Source organism: Eucyclogobius newberryi, unplaced genomic scaffold (assembly GCF_026437365.1).
Source record: "Eucyclogobius newberryi isolate DKJ021-1_F unplaced genomic scaffold, fEucNew1.0.hap1 SCAF_16, whole genome shotgun sequence".
NCBI classification, from domain to species: Eukaryota; Metazoa; Chordata; class Actinopteri; order Gobiiformes; family Gobiidae; genus Eucyclogobius; species Eucyclogobius newberryi.
This window is the reverse complement of record NW_027315790.1, coordinates 21,995,564-22,008,770: the sequence shown is the minus strand read 5'-3', so window position 1 is coordinate 22,008,770 and position 13,207 is coordinate 21,995,564. Positions and strand designations below refer to the sequence as shown.

At 39.2% G+C, this 13,207-nt stretch overlaps 1 protein-coding gene across 4 annotated transcripts in view; it reads right to left on the bottom strand.

Moving 5' to 3' along the window:
* rplp1 (ribosomal protein lateral stalk subunit P1) overlaps nt 1-13,207 on the bottom strand; it is a 264,746-nt gene that overhangs the window by 32,373 nt on the left and 219,166 nt on the right. The window contains exon 4 of one of the 4 annotated variants that reach the window (XM_072447912.1): nt 676-685. The exons of 2 other annotated variants lie outside the window; for them this stretch is intronic. In XM_072447912.1, the coding sequence (XP_072304013.1) occupies nt 684-685 (2 nt within the window). In that variant the 3' untranslated portion in view covers nt 676-683. Of the gene's footprint in view, nt 1-675; nt 686-6,279; nt 6,291-13,207 lie in introns of those variants that run through there. One more of the 4 variants, XM_072447903.1, reaches the window with a different exon arrangement.

The window sequence follows — 13,207 nt, the reverse complement described above, 5'->3', positions numbered from 1 at the left end:
AGTTTGATGATATTGAACAAAATCAGAATTTAAACTTCATAAATCAGCCTTAACTATCCCATAAAGTCCATTGTTGCTGATTTAACGCCTGATAAAAAATAAATGAAAGTTGTAGAATCCAATAAAATGCCATAACCTCTATTAGTCAGATGGATTTGACACAACACATTGAAGCAATTGCATTTAACTGCTGCTTTTGAACTAAACAAGCCAGTGATCTTGTCCTCTTGCTGTCCAAACGATTGTCTCATTGCCAATGATTTCAACGGCACCAACTTTCTGATGTGTCACTCCTGGCGTTTGGACCTAGATCAAACCAAAAAAACACGAAGAAAGCAAAGCCAAGCCAAGTGTAAAAAGATCACGAAACACAGTCAGCGTGTCGTTTTGATCACTTCCACGGCGCTGGACAAGGGCTGACAGTTTGTGAACAGGCGCTAAAGCGGTGTGTTTGGACACAACCTTACGGGGAAAGGACGCACAGTGCTTCCTGACAGTTTGCTGAAGGAACACAGTGCGCCGAGGACAGAGAATGCCTTTTCATGCGGCTGCCATCGCTCTGCACCTGGTCAATTTGAATGAAAAATGGCCTGGGCAGGAGCTAAGTACACTGGCAGCGCAGCACATCCAGAGGAAATGGCGTTTAGGTGGTGCCAGCTCCAGGATTAGTCATGCTCCTCTACCTCTCGCCTCACACCGGGCCGGGACACACCTGCCTCCATCTGGACGCTCCCCTGATACACAGTGAAAACCAGCAGAGGAAGCAGCTCGGGGGCGGCTGCGAATCTCCAATTTTAAATGTTTTCTCAATGAACTTTCTGTTATTGTATTGACAAAGTGTGGTGGAAAAACTGTGATACAAACTGTCAAGCACATTTTTATTTGTCAAATAAACATTTCTGTGACATAGAGTTTGTGTAATAGTGTGCAATATGGTTTCTTTCGGTTAAGACATTTCCTAGTGTGATGCCATCATTTACAATCAGGATACAATTTTAATCTGTACACCTTTATCTCTAAAATAGGATAACTATAAAACTATAGTTATATTAACACTGTTTAAGTCAAATGAACTTCCCAACCATGTCAGTAGCACAAGATTGTGTGACCCGTAGACTTTATGGACAGGAAAGTACAGAGTGAAAAGGGTGATGAGAGAGATGGGAGGACATGCAGTAAATTGTCAGAGTTGGGAATCGATCTCAACACTGCACCTGGAGCCCAACATATGTGCGTTGTGACTTAATTACTCGGCCACCAGGCAGCACGTCATAAGCACTTTAACATGAAAATGTTTTTTCAGTCAATGTAGGAATTTAGGGTAACGTCACAGAGGTGCAACTATGTCCTCCTTTAGTTATCAAGGGTGGGACGGGACATGACTCGGACGCGGAGTCCACAAACCAAGAGAAGATTTTGTAAATTATAATGTTTTATTTACCCTTATATAAATGTTATCTTGTGAGGTCTTGTCCCATCCCTATAGTCAAATTTCTCACCAACACAACACAAAAAGTTTGGAGGAAGTGTCTTGCACAAGGTCATAATGACAGTTAAAGTAATTTGTTTATGTTTTTATGCCGCAGACAGGATATATAGCTGTGTGACATAGGGATGAACAGAAGAGAGCGACATTCGACAAATATTTGGAGCAAGGAATCAGTCTCCCAACGTTTAGGCCTGTAGCACAGAGAACTACTCTTAACTAAACCCATTCTACCGCACACAGTTGTATCTTTACCTACATTTTACTGAACCCAAGTCTGCGTAAACCCCACTGTGCCACATTTCACTAAAATCCACAGAAGCCATGAATCATCCCGCTCTTAATAGATGCACAAGTACAACTACACCCTGGACGCTCTCTTGTTGTACGGACTCAAACTCAGAGTAACTGTTGCCGTGGAAGTAACTGAAGGAGGCAGTGGGCCGACACAGTGTTATTAAAGCAGGGCGTACCAGAGGATAAATGGACAGGAGTTAGTGCCGAGTGATATTAAACACAAGGGAGCCAACAGCGCACATTCACTGCCCACTCTCTCCGCACCCCCGCATCACTTTCTACCCCTCGTCTCCGCCTCCCACCTCCTCTAATTAGCCCCAAATCCTCTTACCTTCTCCCTGCACCCTCATCCTCAGCCAAAAATCAGGTTGACCTTAATGAACAGATGAGGAGCAGAGCATCGCGGGAGTCGATAGCAAAAGGCTGCGCCAGCGTTTTGGCCCTGTTTGTTTACTGCGAGCAGAGATGAAACTGTGTAATTTAGACATAAAAAAGCTATTATTACAATTTATTTTGTTGGCAGCTCAGAGAGATGTGTAACTCCGGAGATTCACTGTTTTTGAAAGGAATCACCAGTGCACACAGGTGGTGCAGTAGTTAAAGGCGTTGCACTCGGCCTTGTGAGTTTGCCTCCAGGCCTTGATCTTTTGCCAAATGTCCCCATTCTCTCTCTCTCCATTTCACGCTACAGCTGTCCAGTCTATGAAGCTTTTAGGCCAAAAACATTAAAAAAAAGACAACAAGAAAACACTGAAAAACCTCAAACGCCATATAAAATTTCGAATCCTTTCAAATGAATAATTTTTAATCGAAAAGAAGAAGAGCTTGTGAAAAAAAAAACATTAACTTTCGTTTATTTCTGTGGATAAAGAAAACATTGAGCTTTCTGCCAGTCATGAAGCCTGCGTAAATTCAGCCTGGAAGACCTAACTCCACCCATCTCCACTCCTCCCCGCTCCAATCAGCACCAGGTGGTCGCATTTAAGCCCTCAGGCAGATGGCTCGGCCGCTCAAACCGTACTGCGACCCACCACCTCCCCAGCTCCTCCTCTGCATTCCCCTCATCCTCTACCTTCTCTTCACATCGACCACCACCAGTCTCCAGGCTCCGGGGGGAGACATCTGATACAAATAGATCATGGAGTGTCCATGATTGCAACGTCTTCCGCCGGGGTCTGAGCGCCAAATAACTCACGTAATAAAGCTTGCTAAACAATCCTTTCTCGTGGTCTCTGTGTCTCTCCAGGGTGGATTTATTTCACGTGGATTGACCCATGATTTACACAGACATTAAACCAGATGAAATATAAAAAGATCTGCATTTTGACGAACAAATTCTAGAGTTCTAACCTGACCTTATTTTCAATATTTTTCATGCAATGCACCTTTTCAGTTAGCTGCCAACCGCCATTAAAAGTATCACAACAATAACTACAAGAACATGTCACAGCATCCTATTATATCATCTTATAATTACATGTTATTACATTGCTCTTAACAAAGTGCAGTGTATTGAGCGTGGTGTAAAATAAAAGTAGCTATGCATTCTTCATATCTTGGAGTTAAAGCAGTATTTCCCCATTTACCTTTTAGCCAGCTCTGTATGTCTAATGACTTATGCAGTTGGTTTGTTAAAAAATAGCCTGAAAAGAAATATGGCATTAAGGCTTGGAAACTTAACTTAAAGATACGCAACACCTCACAGCAATTAATTTCATTTTAATCCCCATTTGTAGCAGATAAAAGACAGTCTTTCTGCAAGTGCATAACTCCAGTGTCTATTTCCCCAAAGCAGGCAATTGTGCTAAAATCCACTTTTTGGTCTCAACATTCTCATCTCCAGTTCATAGACAGTGAGCATCAGGTCTGTGTCATCTCGGTTCACCAGCAGTCGCCAATTACAGCGAGAAAACTGTTGCAAACCCAGCGAAAAACATCTCTTCTTCCAGCATTGTGCCTCAGTAGATAGGAAACGCAGGGCAGCCATCTTTGTCAAGTCTGTCATCTGCGTGACATGAGAGAGACAAAAGCGTGCAATGGCTCTTTGTGGTAATTGGAACAACAGGGGATTGGGGCTGCACCTCCCAAATCTGCAGCTATGGAGTGCGGGTATTGTTGCTTATGATTGCCATTGAAAACAAAAGCAGTTGTTCAAAGTGGTTTCTGTGGCTGAGCAGAAGAGGGGGGGGAAATGGTGAGTCGTCAGTGGTTGGACTGGATACGCCGTTTAAGGAACAAATATGTATCATCTGAAATCATACACGGTGGGGCTTTAAGGTTAGGGTTTGGTACAGTACATTTTTAAGGTATGTGTACTTTGCTTGGTTACATTTAGCAAACTTTTACTTTACTACTATTGAATGCAAGTATCTGTACTTTCTACTCCAATGTATTTTTTAACTGGACTGAAGTTTTTAACCATGTTTATGATGAAAGTTATAATTTCATTGATTCTGTCACACAATTCGACACGTGGCTCTTCATTATTAGACAGGGGAGGACAGTGTGAAATGGGGCTGAGAAAGAGGGGAGGACATGCAGTACATTGTTGAACTTGTGGTATGGACGATTTTTTTTCAGCAATTTTTTTAATCATATTTCCTCGTGGCGTGGATAAATCATTAGTCCTGCCACGTATCAATCATAAAACGCACCTACCGCTCACCTGCAGCCGCGTCAGGCTCGTCCCCACGTTTCCGCGTGCCTAAGCGCATGGATCTATCATAATATAGTTCCCTCAGTGTACAGGGCAAAATGAAGACTGAGAAAGACAGTTCGAGCTGACGCAGAAGTGGACAGAAATCTACGGGAGACGAGAGATGCGATGCGCTCCGTTGCGCTAATAAACAAACGCACGTGTGTGTTGTATCGGTCCGCACGGGGGAGTGCGCATGCGCACTTCCACCTGCGTTCTCAAATCGCCGAAAAATCGTCCATACCGCCTTTAAATAAGTTTCAGGATGTGTGTGAATTACTTTTTACACTAAAAGTACATTTTCAGGTGGGTAATTCAAAAATTTTAAGTGGGACAAACACTAGGAGGAAGGACCTTTTACTAGATCCTGCGTTTAATAGGTTCATCATGAGTACCAACTGGAGCATAAGGCTAGTCACACTTTTCAAACACATGATTCCTTCTTGTTATGAAGGACTCAAACAATATCAAACCCTTTGTGCTGCAAAAACTGTGACCCCAAAAGAAAAAGAGACGATGAATATATCAACTTTTTTTTTTTTTTATCAACTAGATATATGTACTTTTCCACAAACAATACAGAATGAAATCCAATATTTTCTTCCTCATTGTATAGCTGCTGATTGTAGTCTGTGGTCACTAATCGCTCTGTTATTTATTTTGATGAGAATTTGAGCAGTGTAAAATTGGACACATAGGAGGCTTTGTTTGTGAAATAGGTTATTGATCAAAGACTTTTAAATCCCTTAATGTCTTCTGGGATGTTTGTCTTATGCCTGTTAAGTATGCTTTTACCATCATCTTATACCGAAGTATCAGACTTCAGAAATTTGAATGTGGTCCTTCTAAACCTGGAAGTCCTTCTGGGTTATTGATAGCTCTTGACATGCTAATAGAATGGACACAGGGCAACTTCATTGTCATTAACGGTTAGAATTAGAGTAAGGTTGACTTATTCTACCTTGAAATAAAGTAGAATGACAGATGTTTTGGCCCAGCACAGAAGTATTGCAAAAGCAGCTCATGGGGTCAAAATAAGACAGCCATGTGATGTCTGAATCTTTATCGCCCGTGAGCGAGACAGTGACAAAAAATACCAAAAACAAACAGATAAAAGCAGGTCATCTACAGCTCCTTTAAAGCTGAGCTGATCGTTTGTTCAAAGTAAGTATTTAAATCTCACAGCTAGGGCTCACAAACTCTTTTGTACATCACTAATATTATATACATGCATTGTTTTTTTGCCAACCAGCACAGGTTTGGAACGGCTTTTTCATACGGAGAAGTGAAGCCAGGTGGACCACCCTTACACAGCCAATCAGCTCTCATCTTTTGTCCGCATGAGTAAAATATTCTTTAATGAGATGAAGACCGTATGTTCGATTTTTGTCTCAAAGTTCTGCTTTTACAATACACCTTTAACAAGGGAAAAATTACCTTTTTCTAATCTTTGAAATACAAAAGGCACTTCAGCTTTAAATAGGCCTGCACAGTTCGCTTTTTATTACCATGCTATTAATATGCTGACATTTAAAATGCTAGCACGGTATTTCTAAATGATTGTATGTTGTTGTTTTTTACAGAATAGAGAAGCGACACTGATAACGAGGCAGTTTTTGCTGTTGCTGTGGGATATAGAAGAGAGCTACCTAAGACGTAAAAGGTCACCTGTAATATGCTCATTTAGACCTAATTCAGTCTGAAATGGTGCAAGATGTTCGAGAATAACCACCAGACAATGCACAGTTTTCACTATGTTGCCATACCCTGCACAGAGCATATGGCCATGTTTCCCACCTGCTGGCTCTTCCTCTCTGACTCATTTCCTATTCGTCTGCGTGTTCTCTTGCTACATCCACTTCACTGACCTCCTGAAGCCTGGCCACCGTGATAAGCTCCCTCCTACTCCTCCTGCTGTATTCACCTTAAAACTACAACATTTACAGCTTTGTGTCCAAAGAACAGAGCCTTTACTTTGTTCTCCAGTTGCTCGAATACTTTTTTATTAAACTTCAAAGAGATATTAGGGAAACACATCTAGAATGCTGATTTATTTGTTACTCTTTGTTACTCTTTTTTTAAAGGTTGATGTCGATTTCCAATATATATCTTGCTGCGGTGGTGTAACTGGTGCTTAAATTTTAAAATGGAAAGCAAGCCCCTAACATCTATTTACGTGGAAAAAAATGTACTTCTCACATTAGTAGTATGTATCTGGAATTTGTTGCATGATTGTGTAAACCTACGGCTACTGTAAATATTTTTTTGCCTAATTTATCTTCTATTTCCATTTCCCTTGATGCACTGAGGAAAAATTGGGAATGATCAGTGAACGCTATCGCATATTGGCCGATACCGAATATATTGTCTACTCATACATCTACTGTTATTTCTGTGTCTTTATTATTGCCCGTGTTTTTTGCTATATTATCATTTTAAATGTACTTTTAACGCACCGTTCTGGTTCTGTAAAGCATTTGTGTCTGACTTGTGCTCAAGATAAATTTGCCGTTGCTAGTTCATTCTGAAATAACCTCTCTGTACCCACTTTCGCTTGTGACATTAATCTTTCACCTGTTTTCTCTTTATAAACAGAGCTAACATTGAAGAAGCAGAGATTCATCACTGTTGGAGCTGTTTGCGTTTGTTGTGGGTGTCGGATGGGATTTGTGCTGAGTAGAAGAGGCTGAAAGATTCATGACCTGCAAAGCTCTGGTCAGGGTCGATGAAGAGGCAGGTGAGTCGGCAGATTTAGTCTCATGGAACAGACAAAGGTACAGACCAGTGTTTGGTAAAGGCTGAAGGAAAATTGTAAAGTAAAAGTGAAAAAACAAAATGAAAATGTGGTGGTTTTTAGATTCTGGATGTTGTCATATTCCCAGATGTGGGGCAAGAATCAGTTTCTCCTTTTAATTACAAGGTATTTTCATTATATCCTGATTAGTGATGAGACTTTTATTTTATTATTTATTTTGACCTTTATTTATCCAAGTAAGTTCGCAAACCAATTCTCATTACAACGACGACCTGGTCAAGAGGCAGCAGCATGACAAAAAGGCGCATACATTAACATGAAATCTCACACAATTAAGTATTTACAACAGAAAAGAGTATGACGGAGACAATAAAAACTACTGAAAGTTACATGTCTTAAGAATGATCCTTGAATTTACTATCTTGCAACAGAAATCTTTCAGCTGCCCACATAATACATTATTTATAAAAGGCCTAAATATATTAAATCAAATTAACACAAGTGTATTCATACAATTTACACAGTTATTAAAATACCATGGCATGGATTTATATGGTATTCATTCAAAGCTTCTAATGATTAATATGGGCCCTTGTTCATTCATACAACACACGCTGCCCTGGGGCAGACTTGTGGAAATGTGGCTGCCAATCTGTGCTTTTATAAACTTTTGAGGCCGGGATGATAATAATAAAAAAACAACCCCTACAGCAAAATGTAATCATTTCAATCTAAAATGTTGACAACAGATAAGTGTTTAACAGATAAACACATATGATAATGTAATATATATTTTTTGGGATTATATCTGGAGATAATCTCACAAACCCCCAGCTCATGCCTCATAACCCTTATTTTGAGACCACTGTGCAAAAGGACTCTCTGGCCACAGTCAAATACATGCATTACCAGAAGGAAACACACCGGTATATTAAAATTACATCTGATCTACAAATTAAGTATGGACAGATACTAAACATAATCTACTGGAATAAAACATTATATCATAAAGATTTATTTCTACAGACGGTGACAACGTGAAGAGGTGCGTAGGTCACTCACCCGTGTAGGACCAGAGGGATTTCGTGGCTGAAGTGACACAAATAAACACAGAGAGAGATCAGCACTGTGCCCTAGTACTGTGAGTGGACACACAGATGAAATCCCAGGTTAATTTCCCTGTGGAGCGATAAACATTCACATTTAGTGTCTGCTTAACTGAGCCCAGATGAGAAGATTAGGGCCTTAATCAGTCAAGACAACTCAAATCAACATACAACGAGTTACAATGGCACATTTGTAACACTCAATTGACAATGCAACTAGTGTTTAGTATTTAGTTTGCTTCAAAGACAACACTTATACTGAGATTTCTCTACTGTAATAAAGGGAAGGCTTTGATTATATGAGTTTTCAAGCATTTTATTTTGAGACGAGAAAAGGATATTTAAAATGTGTTCAATACTTCCTTATCACTCAGACTAATTACAAAATACAAAATAACCCCTGATGTGTTTGATTTCTCTTCAAACACATGGAATTAACAGCCTGACCTGAAATTTTGGATCTCATTTAAAACCCTCTGTATTTTGACAGATGATTTCCAGTACACCAGTTGCATGCTAAGGAATTCAACATGTGTGAATCTTGTGTGAGTTTGTCAATATAAAAACACTCAAATCCCTCATTCATTAGACTCCCTCAGCACAAGAGACAGCGCCGTTATTTTATCTAAATACATTAAAATCCCTCTTTGTCTCCGCTCCTGCAGGATCAATAGTCATTACAGCGCGGGCAAATTGATCTTTGAGTTGCTGTTTGCTGATTCTGGATCCCGGGTCGAGGCGAAGAACCTGATTCAGGATCAGGTGAGCAACAAGAGGAGCGGAGGTCACCTGTAATGGGACACCCTTCCTCTCGGGACGCTCCCAATCAAAGACTGGCAGTGTGACTTTATTTGGGAAAGTGGTGCAGGAGGAGAAAGTTAATGAAAGAGAGAAGCTGTGAGAATGCAGATCAGCAGAGTAGAAACACTACCTTAGTAAGCCTTTTATAAGGTGTTAGTAGGCATTAGTTATTTGTTTATAAGCAATTACTAGCATTTGCAAATTAATTATAATGCCTTATAAATGTTAATAAGTCATTAGTCAAAAACTTGTGTTAATAAACCATACACAAAATGTTTATAAGAACATGAATAAGCTGCTCATTAAACTGTTTTCAATAAACAAGTGACAAATGCCAGTAAATGCATTTTAAGTGCTTATAAACAAGTGCTTTGAAATGCATTATAAATAGTTTACTAAGCCGAACTCTATTTTACAGTATTACAGATCAGTCAAAAATAGTTTTAAAGACGTATCACAGAATATTCAAGTACTGCCCAGTGCTCGAGCTGTTAAGGCACAGCACATATGCCAGGCTCCAAGTGCAGCCGGCCACAGTGTCATGAGTTTGAACCCCGACTCTGACAAAGTACTGCATGTCCTCCCTTCACTCTCATCCCCCATTTCAAGCTCACCTTCCGAGTCTAATAAAGCCTTCGGGCCAAAAAAAAAAAAATCTTTTAAAAATGATAATACTGTAATAAGTTGTGGCCACTGATTTGAAAAACAAGACGTTTCCAAAAGTCATTCTCAATCTACAGATCAGGCATTTTGAGGCCACAGTTAGCAAACTGCTCAAGCCAGCCAGATGCTAATCAGGTACTCATCAGTGATGAAGGAGCTGCTGCCAGCAAACAATAGGATTCTATGGCCCATCAGGTTAGTTTCAGGCGAAACTTAGGCAGCGTAAACAAATAGATAAACAGGACAGGCTATTATCAGAAGGTTGGCCCAGGGATAAACAGAGAATACAGTGTGCGCTCTGCTGAGAGCTGCTGAGGTTGTTTTATCATTGTTCATTGTTTTATGTGCACCAATGGAACACTCCTGGACAAACGAGGGATTACGTTGACCTTTAAAGATGACGCTTTTTTCCGTTTGTCTCCATGGGGATGTTTTAACTCTATATAATGTATTCAATTACAGGTGTTTTTATTCCTCAAAAATCCACAGATCTGATTTACAACATTTACTGGTGGCCTCCCAGGTTTGATGCTGTATGGTGGAATATTCCAGGAAGTGAAATAACATCTTCATGGAGATGGTGAACTAACATAGTTAGTCCACCAATTAAATCACAGATTAATTGTTTGATTTTGTTTGAGATAAGATAACTTGTATTTGTATTTAACTTGTAATATCGGGCTACATATTTGTGATTGTTAACAAGACATTCCCTTTTAGAACTATTGTAACTACATTTGACTGATATAATGTTAGTACAATGTCAGTCATGCCATTTGGTCTTTGCCTCCTTAACAAGTCACACTGGTCAATAATAATGTCTTACTGCCGTTAGTCAAATCATTACACCATTGGCAGCATTACAAACATGTCACATATTACACTGTTTGGTAAATCTGTTCATTACTTCTCATAGTCCTGCACAATGGTTTCTACCATAAAAATCATTTGTTTTATCATTTGACTGAACAATGAAGAAGAGAAGTATTGATGTTGCTATTGGAAATTGCTCTCGCCACCTATTTGACAGTTTTTACTTTAACAACACAGTAAATATCCATGTTTAAATGACACCCGGGACTTTAGACGTCGCGTATACTCCATCTCAAGCTTCACAGAGGATGAGATTGAAACAGGATTTAAAGTGATGTCAGTCACATCCAAACAGGCCGCTTTCTCCGACACACTTATTTATAGCTTAATCTGCGAACTTAAGGCTAATGGACAACACACAATCCTGCAAGAGCAAAGATAACTGCCACATGGAGACATCTTGGAGACTTGTTTTGCTTCGCGAAAATATATTTTTTTTAACACTTTCCTTTTTTTTTTAGGACATTGTATTGTGTGGTGCAGCTGTTTTAATAAATATATATGTTGTGATCTGTCTACTCAGCAGTTATTTCAAGACTCAAAACAGTCAGCCATTAGCAATATCTACCACATGTGTGTTGTAACTTGCTGCAATTAGCATTTGACTATAAAATTGATGTGGAAACTTGCACCACACAATTTTGCCAAAGGGGCATTGAAACAATTGCTAGGTTAACAATTTGGGCGGGATTTTCCTGCATTTCTAATTCACGTTACCTGAACAAATCTTCAAACAGTGGCTATATTGGGTAAATTAACCCCCCACGTACTAATTATTACTCATCCTGTGACTTCGAACCCCGGCACGTCCTCCCCTCTCACTCATCCCCCCTTTCATGCTCACATTTCCTGTCTAATAAAGCCTTCGGGCCAAAAAAATCTTGAAAAAGAAAAGAAAAACTAACTATGAAAAACAATGTTGTATCTATAGTTTACACAGGTCTTCCCTTACCAGTGGACCGATCAATAAAATACATAGTCTGCTTATCTATTAAGTATATATTATTCTGTAAGAGTAACTAAAAGTCTGATGAAATAAGTAACTCAAAGCATTTGCATAGTTAAACATGGATTATATCATAGTAAGATCTAAACTTCATTGAAACATGGGTAAGATGGTTTTGTTTAGCCATACTCTTGTAATCTTGTACAACGGCATGAACTAAAATAACAAGTTTGGTTTGTTTAGCAGTATAAATACTTAAAGCATCCCATTACTTTGGATTTTAAGTATGCCTTTTGTTCAACGATGAGGTACAATGAATAATGCTAAGCTCTTATCATTGACAAGTCTTTGGTTGAAGTCTTTTTGATAGATGAATTTTAGACAATTATTGCCTCCATATTTCTACGTGCCCCACTGTGGTCAGCCATTTTGGGTCTAATGAAGTGTGGATCTCATTTAGAAATTCCAAAAGTCGATTACATCAGTCTTCTCCAGGCCGATGGTAACAGAGCCATTTGTTCACTATATTTTAGGGTTACGTTCACGCTGTCCTTTAAAAGTTCTTCAATCTCTTTTCAAACTGCCTATGTGCAGCTTTAAGGCTGTGGCTTCCAGAGAGCCTGAAGCTGGTATTCACTGAAATCTGGAAATACTGCACCAATTGTGACTTTCTACTAATATGTGAAAATGCAAAGTACGTTTTAATGGGCAAATAATGATTGCAAATTAAGAGTGGGTAATATAGAAGAAGAAAAAAAATCTCATTACATATATTTTCTTATTATAATAACAATATTTGGACGCTATTGTGTTAAAATAAGTCTTTAAGTGTATTTGTCAAGATTTGAGTAACCAGTAACCAGGGTATTTGAAAAAAATGAAATGTGAAATGATTCCAAAATAGAAAATATGCTAACTTGTAATGTTATGTATAAAACATTTTTGTATAAAATGTTTTGGTTTATCCATCACATAACAGCTTTGCATTTTTTTTCATTTGGATTCACACCTTATTATGCCTTAAAATAAACTAACCAATAGGAATTGTGACTTGTCAGATCGGTCTTTTCCAGCTGTCTATTTTAGTAAAGACAGTTACAAACATAAATGGGGCAACAACTGAACCCTGTGGTACTCCGTCATTCTTTACATGCAGTTCCTCTTCAAAGTTCAAGGAAGGCAAAGTTAACCAAATGGCTTGTCCAACAGAGCCAGTATTCTGTGCCCTAAAACCTTCAGCCCCCTGTTATGTGATGCTGTAAGCAGATTTACCTCCTCGTCGTAACATAAGTAATACTCCACACTCTGCCGCACTTCTAACGTGACACTTGCATCAGAATGAATGAGATCGTCTCCACCAATCACTTTACAGCTTTATGGATCATCTGTCAGCATGGCCATTACACTGCCAACTTCTTGACATTTAACAACAAATTCATATTTCTTACACAGAGAAAAAAAGCACACTTCAAGTCATCGCTGTGGAGAAAGTACTCGACTGCACGCTTGTTGACATTTGCCAGGCATTTTCAAACGGACGACACAAGATAGATTCTCGAGACTTAAGACAAATTGATCCGTTCAT